This window comes from Typha latifolia, chromosome 3, assembly GCF_019914945.1.
Source record: "Typha latifolia isolate L0001 chromosome 3, TyphaL0001v2, whole genome shotgun sequence".
Taxonomy (NCBI): Eukaryota; Viridiplantae; Streptophyta; class Magnoliopsida; order Poales; family Typhaceae; genus Typha; species Typha latifolia.
Window position 1 is genome coordinate 18,258,019 of NC_133088.1, and position 15,215 is coordinate 18,273,233.

The 15,215-nt window shown below is 38.1% G+C and overlaps 4 protein-coding genes and 1 long non-coding RNA gene across 5 annotated transcripts; 3 read left to right on the plus strand and 2 right to left on the minus strand.

Moving 5' to 3' along the window:
• The first annotated feature begins 1,995 nt into the window (after positions 1 to 1,995).
• Positions 1,996 to 4,568, plus strand: LOC140784271 (polyamine transporter PUT1-like). The gene is made up of 2 exons (XM_073131567.1): positions 1,996 to 2,406; positions 2,838 to 4,568. Exons 1-2 carry the CDS (start codon positions 2,323 to 2,325, stop codon positions 4,308 to 4,310), a joined length of 1,557 nt encoding a protein of 518 aa, XP_072987668.1. The 5' UTR covers positions 1,996 to 2,322; the 3' UTR covers positions 4,311 to 4,568.
• Positions 2,580 to 5,126, minus strand: LOC140784274 (uncharacterized). The gene is made up of 2 exons (XR_012108238.1): positions 4,995 to 5,126; positions 2,580 to 4,187 (listed from the first exon to the last, which is right to left on the minus strand). It is a non-coding gene; the product is annotated as an uncharacterized lncRNA (long non-coding RNA).
• On the plus strand, positions 4,973 to 6,416 carry LOC140784272 (uncharacterized). Its single transcript, XM_073131568.1, has 2 exons — positions 4,973 to 5,248; positions 5,585 to 6,416. Exons 1-2 carry the CDS (start codon positions 5,094 to 5,096, stop codon positions 6,189 to 6,191), a joined length of 762 nt encoding a protein of 253 aa, XP_072987669.1. The 5' UTR covers positions 4,973 to 5,093; the 3' UTR covers positions 6,192 to 6,416.
• Positions 6,417 to 7,029: 613 nt separating this feature from the next.
• Positions 7,030 to 9,847, minus strand: LOC140784273 (small ribosomal subunit protein uS3z). Its single transcript, XM_073131569.1, has 6 exons — positions 9,673 to 9,847; positions 9,396 to 9,543; positions 8,954 to 9,125; positions 7,873 to 7,927; positions 7,574 to 7,705; positions 7,030 to 7,302 (listed from the first exon to the last, which is right to left on the minus strand). Exons 1-6 carry the CDS (start codon positions 9,700 to 9,702, stop codon positions 7,150 to 7,152), a joined length of 690 nt encoding a protein of 229 aa, XP_072987670.1. The 5' UTR covers positions 9,703 to 9,847; the 3' UTR covers positions 7,030 to 7,149.
• Positions 9,848 to 10,801: 954 nt separating this feature from the next.
• Positions 10,802 to 15,108, plus strand: LOC140784542 (ATP-dependent Clp protease proteolytic subunit 4, chloroplastic). The gene is made up of 2 exons (XM_073132020.1): positions 10,802 to 11,341; positions 14,233 to 15,108. The coding sequence occupies exons 1-2, from the start codon at positions 10,893 to 10,895 to the stop codon at positions 14,714 to 14,716; spliced, it is 933 nt and encodes a 310-aa protein (XP_072988121.1). The 5' UTR covers positions 10,802 to 10,892; the 3' UTR covers positions 14,717 to 15,108.
• The last annotated feature ends 107 nt before the right edge of the window (positions 15,109 to 15,215 follow it).

The window sequence follows — 15,215 nt, forward strand, 5'->3', positions numbered from 1 at the left end:
GTCAAAAACAGAATAATGAAAAGCCTCTCTGATGAAGCTTGACAATCCCCCCAGCTTGACGGAGCTCACTATTTCCAGATCGAAATGCGTAGTTTTTGGAAAAGCTCGATCCCTAATTCGAGTAGTTTATATAGCAGGATCTTTTCGTCTGCAACAGATAAGACCGATGCTATTTTCTGGGTAGTAGCTCGTCTTTCATGTCTAGCTATTGTCCTATGCTCTTGACTGAGATAATTTGTGGGGACGTAATTGTTTATATTTTGAAGGACAACTAGACAAAGAGGATCCTGCAAGCTGGCCTGACCGGGATTCTCTAGGTAGAAGCCAAAACCAGAGCACCGTCCTGCTGCGAGGTTTTACCGAGCTAGTTTGTTCTAAATTTTTTTTACTGAATTAGATTATTTCTCAAATTTATTATTAAATAAAGTTTAATTTTTTGTAACTCTAATAAAAATTTAAACTAATCAGTATTTTTGTTTGGTCCTAAAATAATATATATAATTCTTTTTAACTTAGTCTTTCAGTAGTTAAATTAAAAAAAAAATATTTAACGATAAATATGCTGAACTGATTAGTAATTTTAAAAGTACTGACTAATTTAGTATTTTTATTAGGACTAAAGTGAATTAACTTATTTGATAATAAATTTGAACGACAATTTATTTTAATTTAAAAAAAATATAAAATTGGTGTAATTTGGTCAAAAACTCTCCTGCTTGCGAGGCACAATCACGGTTCGAAGCTGCTTTTGAGTTAATAAGTTTTACTCATCCCACTGTACCAGCACGGGAAAAGAAGAAGAGCACTGCAGTCCTAGGCAGAATCTATCCTGGAACAGGAAGCAGGATACCAAATCGGAAGCACTGTTGATATAAATCCCTATTGCCAACGAGCCAAGATTGGGCCTTTGTTTAGGAAGCCCATAAGCCTAGGCCAAGGTCCACCCAGATGAAGAAGATAAGATAAAAGAATCCTCTGAAAAGGCCCATGTTTTCTTTCTTCGAGGGCCCAAATCACTCGCAATTTCTTGGAGATGGGAATGGATATGTACGAACTGGATCTTAATGATCATACAAGGCACATGGCATATTATTAACTTGCAATAATACTACTCGAGATGCACATCGTCTCTTTTGAATAATTAAATGGATATCAATAGCCATATGCTTTGCTTTGTAAAACGTATCGATTATGAAAAAACCACAATAGGCATGTAATATAATACGAGTGCTGTCGAAAAATAATGAGCACAGCTCCGCCTCCGCGTCACCAAATTATATGCTGGCAAATTGTAATCCTATATATTATTGCCGGCTTCTTGCCGCTCGTAGAACCGCAGGTATATCTTACAGTGATGCGGACGTGGTATTAATGGTCCTCTAATAAGTAACAAAAAAAATCAACCGTTGCTTTATTCTCTAAATCTATCAGCGTAGACTCTCCTTTCCGTTGCTACGAAGCACCGAGGAAGACATTCACAAACCATCGATTGAGTTCCATCTCGTCGAAGACGATGACCTTTATGCTCTGTTCCGATGAAGAGGAAGCAGCTCGCGCGCAGAGTTGACTGTGATCGACGATCTAAAAATTGGAGCAATCTGTGACCATCGACGGAGCTCGGGACGTTCCCAATTAAGTGAGTCAGTTTGGACTTTTCTTGTTCTTCTTCCTTTGTCTCTTTTTATATAATCTACTGTTCTAATGATTTTTTTTTCTTTCTTTTTAAGTACGTTATGTTGCGTTATGTGATGTTATATTACCTCCAGAATTGGTCTCATGCGAAGGACGCAAATTTAACGAAGGAAATAGCTGAATAGTGAAGTTTGGATAATATGAATTCTCCTTTTGTTTTTCAAAAGAGAAAACTTTCTGGAATTAATTGAATCAAAATCAAATTTATTATATATATATATATATATATATATATATATATATATATATATATATATATTTGTAGTGTAGGATATACTGTGGAAGTGGAACCATATCCAATAAAAAAGCTCAAGTTTATAGTCTACAGTAGTCCTCCTTTACATCTCTTTAACTTTAACTTAGGATTTTTGCCCAAAAAGAAAAGCCTCTAATTTACCTCCATTTAGGATTCGCGCTAAGTCTCGAGTCGGTAAGATTAGCAAGAGCATGAATTGGGGGGTCCTTCTAGGGTACACGAGCAAGTAAATTGCTTCCTTTAGGCGACCAAGGGGCAAGGAGTTAAAGAGAACTAGCGCCGCTCCCAAAAGGTCGTGGCCTCGTGCGTTCACACCCCATATGTCTTAGGAGGCGGATACTCTTGAGTACTATTCTGTGGAGGGAGGAGGTCGGATGTTGCCTGAGATCGACAATGAGGGGTCACGGATTTTTCGCGACGAGCTCGAGCTCGAGCTCGAGCCACTCGCGACTTGCTCGGTTTGAATTCTCCTTTTCCTTTCTTCTCCTATTTCCTGATTTGGTTTCAATCTTACTGTTTTATAGTATGTTATAGTGCATGATATGATGATTTTTTCTGAACCCAAAGTTAGTTTTTGTGTTTAGCATGATGAGGATAACTGGATCAAACAAGTCGTAACGAGATCAATAAGTTTGTAAGAAGTACAGTTCTCGTCATAAATCTGAATAAATTCTAGTCAAATCTGATCTCAAGTCACCAGTTGGTTTACATTTACAGAATCAACGCGAAATTACTGGATTGAATTATTGATCCCTTGCAGTTCCAAATTCTCAGGAACTCTGCACATGTCTGAGTTTACTTAATTCAATCCGACCTACTGGTTGGACCACAACCCTGGAATGTTAGCCATTGATATAGAAACCTGAACAATGCAATGCTTCAAATGCAGAAACCGAGGCACGCCTTTGACACTGAAGCATCTTCTATCCCAATGCAAGAAGGTAATCCTGATTACCGAAGCCTCTTCCATGGAGCTCCAAGATCAGATAATTTGCAGAAGGTCTCAATTGTGCCTCTGGTGTTTCTAATCTTCTATGGCGTCTCCGGTGGCCCATTTGGTATTGAAGACAGTGTCCGGGCCGCTGGACCACTCTTAGCTATCCTGGGTTTTCTTGTTTTCCCATTTGTATGGAGCATTCCGGAAGCGCTGATCACAGCTGAGATGAGCACTATGTTCCCGGAGAATGCAGGTTATGTTGTGTGGGTGTCTTCTGCTTTGGGTCCTTACTGGGGGTTTCAGCTTGGTTGGATGAAATGGCTAAGTGGTGTTGTTGACAATGCCTTGTATCCTGTTCTCTTCTTAGACTATCTGAAGTCCAGCATCCCAGTTTTGGCCGGAGGTTTACCGAGAACCTTTGCGGTGCTAGGGTTGACTGCAGTGTTAACATATATGAATTACAGGGGATTGACCATTGTTGGATGGCTTGCTATCACTCTTGGTGTCTTCTCATTCCTTCCTTTTGTCATTATGGGCCTCGTGGCAATCCCAAAGCTCAGCCCTTCAAGATGGCTAGCAGTTGATTTTCACAACGTTAATTGGAACTTGTACGTGAACACACTCTTTTGGAATCTCAATTACTGGGATTCAGTCAGTACTCTATCAGGAGAAGTTGAAAACCCAACTGGGACTCTTCCAAAGGCACTCTTTTATGCAGTGATCATGGCTGTTGTGGGCTACTTGTATCCCCTTCTAACAGGTACAGGAGCTATACCACTTGATAGAGAGTTATGGACAGATGGTTACTTCTCCGATATTGCGAAAATGCTTGGCGGTGCTTGGCTGATGGTTTGGGTGCAGGGAGCCTCAGCACTCTCCAACATGGGGATGTTTGTTGCTGAGATGAGTGGTGACTCTTATCAGCTTCTTGGAATGGCAGAACGAGGGATGCTCCCGGAGTTCTTCAGTAAGAGATCTCGCCATGGGACTCCTCTTATAGGGATCTTGTTTTCTGCTTCTGGTGTGTTGATCTTGTCTTGGATGAGCTTTCAAGAGATAGTTGCTGCCGAGAGTTTCCTATACTGCTTTGGCATGATCTTGGAGTTTGTGACCTTCATAATATTGAGAGTGAAGTATCCTCAGGCATCTCGACCTTTCAAGGTGCCACTAGGGACGATTGGTTGCATTTTGATGCTTGTTCCTGCTGCTGCATTTGTCGCAGTCATTCTTGCTCTTTCTTCTCTTAAAGTTGTCATCGTAAGCCTTGCTGCGCTGTCCATCGGGCTTGTATTGCGACCTTGCCTGATGTATGTGGAAAAGAAGAAGTGGCTAAAATTCTCCGTAAACTCCAATCTTCCAGATATATGTGTAATTGAGAATGAAAACGATGCGGATTCTTTGGTACACCTTCATTATGAATCTTGATACTGGTGTTTTTTAACAAACAGTACCTCTTGGGCTACACACAGAAGATCATTCATGTAGCATGTAATCTTAAAGTGCATTTCTCTGTATCTTTTTTTTTGTTAGTTCCCGGAAGTACCATAAAATTCTCATTATCTTTATACATAGAGACCAAGCTCGTAACTTGCTTCTATAGCTGCTTTGTTTGTAATGGCAAAGCCCATCTGAGATTATTGTGATACAGCTATTACTATTTCCATTCAGTTTTGGCTTGTTTAATTATTGCTTCTATAACTCTTAAACTTGCAAACATGTCATCTGCACCTTGGTGTCAAATCGGCAAATATAGCAGCTTAAACAATGCACTAATATAATTTAATGATAAAATATAACATAAAAGAAGAGCTGATCTATGAATATTTTAATAAGGCAGAGGTCTTTTTGCGACAAGGTTAAAACACTGACGATGATATGTTTCAGAAAAGAAAAAGATAAATTTCAAATTAATCTAAACCAGACAAAGTCATACAAATAAAATTTTTAAAAAAAAGGTAATCTAACGCAAATGCACATTGAGGCAATCTGTAATTTAACAACAAAAATAAATAAATAAATAAATAAATAAAGAGCTATAAGAATGGGAGAACTATTTATTTGATGGTCCGATGAGGATCGGACGCTCTTCCATCACACTTATTCACTTACATCATATCTCACGTGCACAGCACGTGAGATTGGTGAAGGTATGTCTCCCCAAATCCCCCGCTCGCGAACTTCAGTGGCCAACCATAGCGGAAGAAGGCGATGGGAAACCCTAGAAGGGGATCGAAGAGCGATCGGCGAGGCAGCGAGCTCGACCTCCACGCCGCCGCACGAGCCGGAGATCTCAGCACGGTGGAGTCGATCTGCAACTCGAATCCGCTCGCCGTCAACTCGAGAGACCGCCACTCCCGTACACCGTATCCTTCCTCTATCATATCTTTTCTTCCTTGTTCGTCCTCGAATGCTCTCTTCTATATCCCTATGCTTGTCGTTTTGATTGCTTTCGCTTGATTCTTTTCCTGGAAGAATAGAATAGAATGATGGTTGAGCACAATTGCTAGTGGGAATCTCAATTTTATCTTGTAGACTTCAAGCTAAACTATCTCTACTCTTCTTAGCAAAATCCTAACTTTCTCTGTTCTTTCCCTTGTCCTAAAGTAAGTGAGTTAGTGCTAAATTATATGCAAAAAAATTATAACTTTTCTGCATTAACCATGTACAATTTTTCCTTGACACTGCTGATTTTAAATTAGACTACATTTGGCTGCATGGTCTGGGCAGACAGAGGTGGTGAATTTTCTATGCCAGCACAAGGCTGATGTTGGAGCAGCTGCGATGGATGATACGGGTGCTATTCATTTTGCTTCCCAAAAAGGCCATCTTGAAGTAGTTCGTGTTCTGTTGTCATCTGGGGTATCTGTCAAAGCTGCTAACAGGAAAGGCTTGACACCTTTGCACTATGCTGCTCAGGGATCTCATCTAGAGCTAGTCAGGTATCTAATAAGAAAAGGTGCAAATCTCAGTGCCAAGACAAAAGGAGGTCAAACTCCTCTCCATCTTGCAGAGAATGAAGATGTTCGCATTTGTCTGAAAGAGGCCGTGGAGTCTTTGAAGAAAAGTAGTGAACCAAACTCAGGCAAGAAAGCTGACGACTCAGCTTTGGAGCCATCTGAGAAAGATAATGCCACGATGTCCGGTGACCCGCCAACTAATAAAGCTGAGGAAGAAGAGGTTGGAGATGCAAGGGCAAAGAGGAAAGTTGAAGTTGCTTCGGAAGATGGCTTGCCAGAATCAAAAAAGGCGAAAGTTTCTCTCCAACACCTGCTGACTGAAAATGACATTGAAGATGAAGATGAATAGATTTCTGAGAATTATGCAATTGGAACTTCCCAGCAGTAATCTTTTAGCTTAATTTCTCGAGTTTGACAAGTAGAGTTGGGTAGGGCATATTTTGTACGAATCTTGCATAATTGCAGATACAAGATTTGTAACACGTCATAATTCACAGACTGAACAAATGCTAACATGATGGTTTATTTGCATTTGTTGTATATTCTAGATAACTACAACCTACAATTGTGTTCAGATGTAACATTAAATCTTTATTTCGTCTAACAAATGGTATCTTTCACATCAGGTTTATATCCTTTGATATTCGATTTTTCTGAACTTGTGTAGGATCATATGATACTGGGAGCAAAGCGAAATCTGATGGTAAATTAGTTGATCAAATTTTCTTTGTGCATCTTCAACTTGGGGTATTATTAGCTCTCGTGATGGAAGTTATTTGTTATGGGCAGGTAGTCTTCACTGTGGTCAATCTCTTTTGATTTTACTTCTGCTAATTGCGGATGTAAAACTATATATGTAGAATTAAGGCCCAGCAGCATTATGACATTGAGCAATAGAAATGAGCCTATTTTTTATTATTAAAATGTCCACATTTTCTGGTCATGCCTTTTAAGAAGGCCCCGAGAGTTTGAAGGCGTTGTAAATCGCCAATATACAAGTGCTTGGGCTAAGTTTCTTACTGCAAAATACCTGTGAGATACAGTAAATTTGCTAATATAGAATCGCTCGAAAGTATCAGTGAAGATAATGACAGATTATACAGGGATGGAGATGTCTAAATACAACTAAACCCACTGCCACTTGAGATGCCACATGTCAATCGTTGACCATCAAAAGAAAAACGGTCTGAAATAAAATTTCCATGAGAATTAGATAATTCTTTCACCAAAAATGTAACAGATAAAACTCAAAACAATTGTCTCAAAAAATCAAAACAATAAGACCATGTAAGACATCATTGACAAATTTAAATTTCTGGCGCGAGCACCGCTGGCCTCGTGTATTCCTCTTCGTCCTTGGGGGCATGAATCGTGACAAGATCGGGCAATGGAGTTGTAGGACCCTGCTTTCCTTTCGGATCCCAATCCAGCATGATCTTCACTTTTATGCCAAGTACTCCCTGAAGAATTCATTAAACAAGTTAGATTGCACAATGAGCAGAAGTAACCGATACAAAGATATTACTTTAATTAATGTCTAGGCATTTAATCCTATAAATGACAACGTGTTAACCAGAAAAATTGGTGCTATCTACTGCAGTGATGCGGATAGACCAAAGACAAGGATTTCAGATCTTTCATTTCAACTAAGATATAATCAACTATTTTTTCAGCACATATAATGACAAATAATGCGAACCATAGTAAAGAGTAATTTGCACTGTAACTAACCTGCCTGAGAAGAACATGCCTCACAGCTGAATCAATATATTCATTAACTGGCTGACCAGAGGAAATCATGTAGCCGTCCTTGAACTTCATAGATTTGGCACGCTGTGCCCGAAGCTTTCCACTTACTATAACCTGAGAAAAATTCCAATCAGTCAGCAACAAAACCACCTAAGCTATACCATATGCCTCCCTTAAAATAATTATTGTACAATATGGCACCACAAGAGATACCACATTAGCAGAATGTAGAGAATAGAATAAATTCCACTTGGAAAACATAAAGTCACTCTTTGACTGACCTCGCAACCTTTAGCACCACTTTCCATGACAAAACGGAGTACACCATAGCAGGCTCTGCAATAGATGCATCACACATAAAGTCACAATTGTAAAAAGAGCAAAGCCACCCTTTAGTCTAGTTTTAGTAAGCAAAAGATTCCCTTGTGACCTTTGGTTCAACATGAATAAAAAATAACCCAAACACTGATGCATCACAGTCCAAGTTAATCAACAGCAAGTAAGATGCAAGTCAAACTACAATTAAAGTTAACCTGTATATACAAAATACTATAGACGCAACTGATCTATTATATTTCTCATTAACTTGGAAATTATAATGAATCATAAAGTCATGAATCAACCAATAACAATTGAAAACATCATAAAAGAAGCATATCCTAGGAACCAATGTTCACACAAAGAAAGGCCATGTCTTGCAACCACGATAGAAATCCTTGGTCATTATTGTCTCCACACACCAAACTAAAAACCCCTTAGTACCATATGCTGATAAATGAATAGGGCACCTTTTCAAAATTCAAGGTAATTGATCTTCTTGAAAATCCTAGAGCTTAATTAATGAGTAACAAAAGAGAAGCTTGAAAGAGCAGACCCTTAAGAGGATCTCAATTCTCAAGTCAGATAAAAACTATACTACATCACAAAGTTTCCTTGAACATTTACTATTTCCTGGCCTTAGCACCTAAGTTTAAACAGAAAGAAAAGAATAAAACTTTACAAGGAGAGAGTGATAAAATATCAATTTCCAAGGGTCATGGATAGAAAATTGTTTCTTTTTTATATAGAACTGCAATACAAAGGCCTGTTAAATAGATAATAAATTTGAATATCAAACATTGGACCCTCATCTCCCAATCAAACCCAAAAGAAACTCTTGTATGTCCAGCTGGATCAAAATTCCATTTCACAAAACTTGAAGATGTGCTACAGGAAAGCACATGTTGCTTCTTGAAATTTCTATAGAGTATGACTACAAGCAGCAAGCACAAACAAAGCAGAACACACTAATATTACAACATATTTCTTCCGACAGGAAAGAAGAAAAAGAAAACCTTAGTAAGGTAAAAGCCGATAGATTACCTTCGAACAGCAAGGCCCCCAAGAAGCTTGTACCTCAAAGACTCTGCCTGAGCAATGGCGCAGAGCCCTCTGTTGTTAACCTTCTCCGCATAGAGCTCCACACCATTCTCCGGAAAATTGAACCTCTTCTGTACCACGGATGTCAATTCCCTTATCCTCCTACCCTTCTCACCTTAAAGAACAGATCAAAACTTAAGCAATCTAAAGCTAGCCACTAAGGCACTAAAGAACTCATTTTCTTTTCCCTGATGAAAAAGAACAATTCCTTAGCGTGTCAGAACAACAAAAATTATAGATAGGAAATACATAATCTAATGCTGCCATCTAGTAATATCCAAATGTTGTTTCCTACTAATTGGGATAGATAAATCTAGAACGGAGGCAACGAATCTATGTCAAACTATTATTAGATGGATCGAAAAGGGATGATATTAGGCTATACCAAGAACATTCTGAGTCCTGGTGGCTCTGATGATGATCTCAGTCCGCATCGGCGTAACGCGGACCTCGACGCCAGAGTAGCCATCCTCAGCGAGCTCCCTCGTGAGGACCTCGTTGAGCTCCGCGAAGAATACTCCATCAGCCACGAACTAAAGATCCAACAAAGAGATCAAAAGCAATTCAACATTACAAATAAACGACGGAAGAAGAGCACGTATAACTCGCGATCTAAAGAGCAACATTGTAAATAAGAGATGCTCAGGACTTCTTGGGATTGCCTTTCGCTTTTTGCTCAGGTGAGTCGCCATGGTACGTGCTTCAAGAGCTAGGACGTTGCGGCCGCGGCGATGGACTTCTCTATCGATAGATAGAACCCTAGATCATGTTATAGCGGAGGGGTTGCGCGGGTATCAAAGGAAGAAGGGTAATTCTGTCATTTTATAGATTTCCGCAGTTCTGTTATATTTTGGGTCATGCATTAGATTTTAGTGAGAGAATTTGGAGGCTATGGAAAGGGCCCATGAGGCCATGATTACGGGTGTAATTCATACAAATATATTCAAAAAAAAAAAAAGAGAAAAAAAAAACTCACAACTCATACAGATTAAGGATCATTTACTTAAGTTTGGTGCATATAAACGTCGATTTGGTTACCATTATTTATATGTAAGAGTCAAAAGAATTTGTATCAAAATGAATTTGGTTTACATATTTATAAATTGGAATTTTTACATAATTGCCACCCTAAAGTTTCAAAATATCATAATTATTATTAAAATAGTATCGTTTTGCTTTCTTAAAAACGACATTTCCTCATGTAAAATTAACTAATTATAATTAAAATAGAAATTAGATTTAAAAAAATATTATACTCTTATATAAATTATTTAAAATAATTTTAAAACTATTTAGTATATTAATGTTAGGATACAACGAAACATACATTTTCATATTATATTCTAAACTTCAATAAAAATAGATATTTCAATCATTATATGATAATAATTAAAAATATTTTATTTTGGAAGAGAAATTCTGCAAATAATTTATCAACTCTAGAAATAATAAAATCATTGTTATGGAGAAGACATTAGATATAGATCTAACAGAAGAAAAAAAAAAAGTAGCCATCTACTTGATACAAGTTTCACACTCACTAATAGTTAACGACACTATGAAACAAAGCATTATTCCTATAGCATAAATAAATTACAAAATTGAAGAATGATTTATAGGTGGAGAGAGTACGAGTAAAAAAGTATTTATTAAAAAATTATTATAATTATTATTTTTGAGAAGTTAAAAGATATAATTATGTAAAAAGGTCTTGTAGATTTTTTTTTATTTGCCATCAATTTAGTCCGAGAAAAAAAAAACATATAAAAGAGGAAATATTAAGTGTAATCCGAAAATGGGAAGGACGGTATAGTAGATAACTCATCTTTTCCTTTTATCACTTCCGACTTCCGAGCGCTCCCACTGCTTCCGGGCTGCCGCCATGACTTCCCTCTCCATCTCCGCTCCTTCTAAGCCCTCCATACTCCTCTCTTCCTCCTCTGCGAAAACCCCCAAATCTCGCTTCTTTCTCCAACACAAATCCACCTCTCTCCGCGTCAACGCCCTTATCTACTCCTCCCCCTTCTCTTCCCCGGCGAAGCCCATCTCCCATGTCGAAAACCAGAGCATAGGAGCAGAGGTAGGTTTAGGGCTTGGAAGCGGTTTGCAGTTCTCGCCTTTCTCGTCGGCTCCTCAGACGCCGGCAACGGCCATGAGAGGGGCGGAGTCGGACGTGATGGGTTTGCTGCTCAAGGAGCGGATCGTCTTCCTCGGGAGCGCCGTCGATGACTTCGTGGCCGATGCCATCATTAGTCAGCTTTTGCTCCTAGACGCGCAGGATCCCAAGAAGGACATCCGCTTGTTTATAAATTCCCCTGGAGGTTCACTCAGGTGATTTAGATCTTCCAAACTCTCGAAAGCTACGGATTTGATCTGTTTTTCTTATATACCTCTATACCTTTTAGGCTTTTTTTTTATTGAGGTATTGTAGCATTTGTGATGTGGATTCGTAATTTTTTTTTCTCCAGTATTCTGTTCGAAGGTGTTGTCTTGTAGCCTTCACAATGTAACAAATGTTCTCTTATTGACGAAAGTTAGATCGATAAGACATGATAATTTTCGTTATTTTCCAAACTGAAAAATTCTGTGTCCTGTAAATTGCTCCACATGTGCCTAAGCTTAATTTATATGACGCTGTCTTAGGTCTAAGGATCTAATAAAGATGAACAAGCAAGGCAAAGTGCTGAAGTAGGGTGGACTATATCTTTGAATATTTTGACGAAAGGTCCATGACCCTGTTTCATTAGAAACTTAAAACAGCTCTAGCCCTAAACCAATTGGCCCAGAGCAAGAGCATAACCCTGAACATCCAACAAAATAACTAAAACACCACAGAAATTACAAGCATCATAGTAAGCCAACCACGACACATATAGTTCACCACCAAAAGATACACTGTCAACAGCATTCTATCCTATGACAACCAAAAGCCACATTTGAAACAACCGTCCAGATACATTTGCATCACAGCAAGACATCAAAACATAAGGATCAGACTAATACAGTCTAATCCTTGTCCAGCACCACCACCTCACTTTGAGTCATCTTGCCCAGGAGAAGCTTTTCCTAGCTTTGCTGCTGCGAGCCTCTCCTAAAACAACTGTCCAGCACAAAAAGAAGGATTTAATGCTAGACAAGATGTCTTTCCAGTCCCTACATTTAAAAAAAAAAATTCTCCTTCCTCTCCAATTAGATTGACCAAATAACCCTCACCATCCAAATGTTCCACCAACGCCTACTATCCACTTATAATTTTATCCTTCCACTTGAAGATATCCAATAAGCTTTTAGGATACTCTCTACACCCAAAGATCTTCCTCCTTTCCTGATACATATACTTAACAAACTGACAAGTCGGGTGGACTATATCAGTAGAGTTTTTCATATTATCTTCAGCACTGTGAGGGTTAGGATTTTACTTGTGTTTGCTGAATTGCTGTCAATACTGCACACCTTCTCATCATTTTTGAACTAAAATTTCAAAGGGAAGCTCTATTTTCAGTTTTGGTTAACTAGATAGTTGTTAAAATTATCTAGCAAACAGCCAAGCCATCCTCTTAAAGCTAAAATTCTTTACTTTTTCTGCATTACATAGTTGCTTATAATTATTCTTTTGGGCTATTTATAAAAGAGTAGTACTTTTTCCATTAATCTTCCTGGTCTACATATACTTGCCTGTATGCCTCTTAGTCTATTTAAACTGGTCACTTCCTCCTGGACCATATGTTCGACTTTCTTCCTTGATTCATCGAGAACATCTGTGGTAGCATGAACTGGTTAGACCAAATATTTAGCTGCTTTGACCACACAATGTGTAACTTAATCGTTTTATATCAGTTGTAACCATATATCAACTGATTTAGCTGATTCCAACAATTCATTTAGTGAAAAGTCAAAAACCCTTGCAATCTAAAATCAAATCAAATTTGATTTAGAAAGTATTGCCACTTCTAGGCTACTGGAGGCTCAAAGTACTCTAACAAACCACCAATAACAGCTACACAAGCAAAAGATATTAGCATAAAACATGTCCAGTGGACAGCCACTTCCAGGCTTGAGAATGTTGAACTTCATACAAACAATTAAGAAAATTCCATATGACAAGAATATGAATTGTTGTTGAAGAAGATTTAGGGGCATTTAGAGAAAAACACAAATCTATTTGAAATTGGCTCCTCAAAGTAGCCGCTTGAATTTAAAATTAGTTTAGCATGTAAACATTTTCTAAAATTGCAAAACTAGTTTACTGCTTAGCTGATATACGTTCTGTCTATTCTACTAAGTTTGCCTTTTCATTTTCTCGAAGAGATACTATGGTCAACTGGTACACTAATATCCACAGTTTGAGGCTCCTCATCCCTTCTTTTCCTCAAGGGATAGATAAGACAACTTCCTTATATCTGTCAGCTGGCTGTGATATTATGAGATTGATTCCTAGTTAATCTGTCCTGTGTAATTCCGGCATGTACTTGCGTGTTTTCTTACTGTTTATTCTTCTCCTTTCTCTGATTTACTTTTATCCTTTGCTTCACTATGTTCTTTATTAATTTTGTATCATTGTCTAAGAAGTAGCTTTTTGCAAGTCATTTTTTAAAGATACTTTTGAAATCCATTCATTAAATGACTTATTTGCCTCTAGTTTGCTATATATATTGTTTTTGAGAGACTTTATAACTAGATTTCCAGCTTAGATTTACCTGTTTTACCTGGATATAATTCACAACAGTTGACGATTCCTAGTAGCTCTGGCTTTTTTTATATTAGAATTAGGATTATTCTGGAGTTGAAGTTTTAAATTAAAAAATTCATCAAGCTCAATGTCATGAAAGCTCCCCTCCCTTCATCAAATCTTTGATTGTCTGGATGTAAATTTTTTTTATTTTTTATTTTATTTCTTGAGACAAGGACCTTAGTAAAGCTACTTGATGCATTCACACTTATAGGGTGTAGATACATGTTAGTGGGCATGCTGAGCATTGGCAAATGGCAAGCACTTGATTGCTGCTTGTTGCTTTTTATTCTAGTTGGTAATGTATTTAAACATGTACTAAATTGTTGAGCGCCAGAATTTCTTCCAAATTCCTGTTTCTTTTTAGTTCATTTTCAATGAACTCACTAATGTAGGAACACTTTTCTTTCCTGTTTCTTTTTAGTTCATTTTCAATGAACTCACTAATGTAGGAACACTTTTCTGAGCCAAACTTGTGCCTTCTCTTTTTCAGCGCTACCATGGCAATTTACGATGTTGTTCAGCTTGTCCGGGCAGATGTCTCCACTGTTGCACTTGGTATTGCAGCATCCACTTCTTCTATTATCCTTGGTGGTGGTACAAAGGGTAAACGGCTGGCAATGCCCAACACCCGAATCATGCTCCATCAGCCTCTTGGTGGTGCAAGTGGTCAAGCCATAGATGTTGAGATTCAAGCCAAAGAGATTATGCATAACAAGGATAATGTTACTAGGATCATTGCAAGTTGTACGGGGCGCACATTTGAGCAGGTACAGAAAGATATCGACAGAGATCGCTACATGGGCCCTATAGAGGCTGTTGAATATGGGATCATTGATGGTGTTATCGATGGGGATTCTATTATCCCGCTCCTCCCTGTGCCAGACAAAGTGAAGCCTAGACTGAATTACGAAGAAATCAGTAAAGATCCAAGAAAGTTTTTGACACCAGAGATCCCTGATGATGAAATATATTAAACTAAATCCTGTTGCCAGAAATTTACTTCTGAGCAATTGTTGCCAAAATTAGATATTGTTATCGTTAACACATTAGATGGCATATCTTCTCGGTGACAGCTTGAAAAACAACCCTAGCATCTTCTTGGAAACATGAGCAACATTCTCCAGTTCAGGTGATAACTAATGCAGCTTATGATGTTCACACATTCTGAACAATAATTGTCTGCAAAAGTATCATTTCAGCTACTTCGTTTCTGCATTGCTACTTATCCAGTGGAGGAAGCTTTGATGTTTTTAGAATGAAGGATCTTGTGGTTTATTTGTTATCTTTTGATAAGTCTGAAAAAAATTATCAGTGTATGTGTCAGACTCCACAAACATGCCCAACTAATTTAATTCGATTTGCTGCAGCTGCAACGTTCCTATCTATTCTATTTGGTTCACATTTTTCTGCATCTATTGTTCTCGTTTAAGTTATGCAATTCTCACAGCAAGTTATTCGTTCAGATCTGAACAA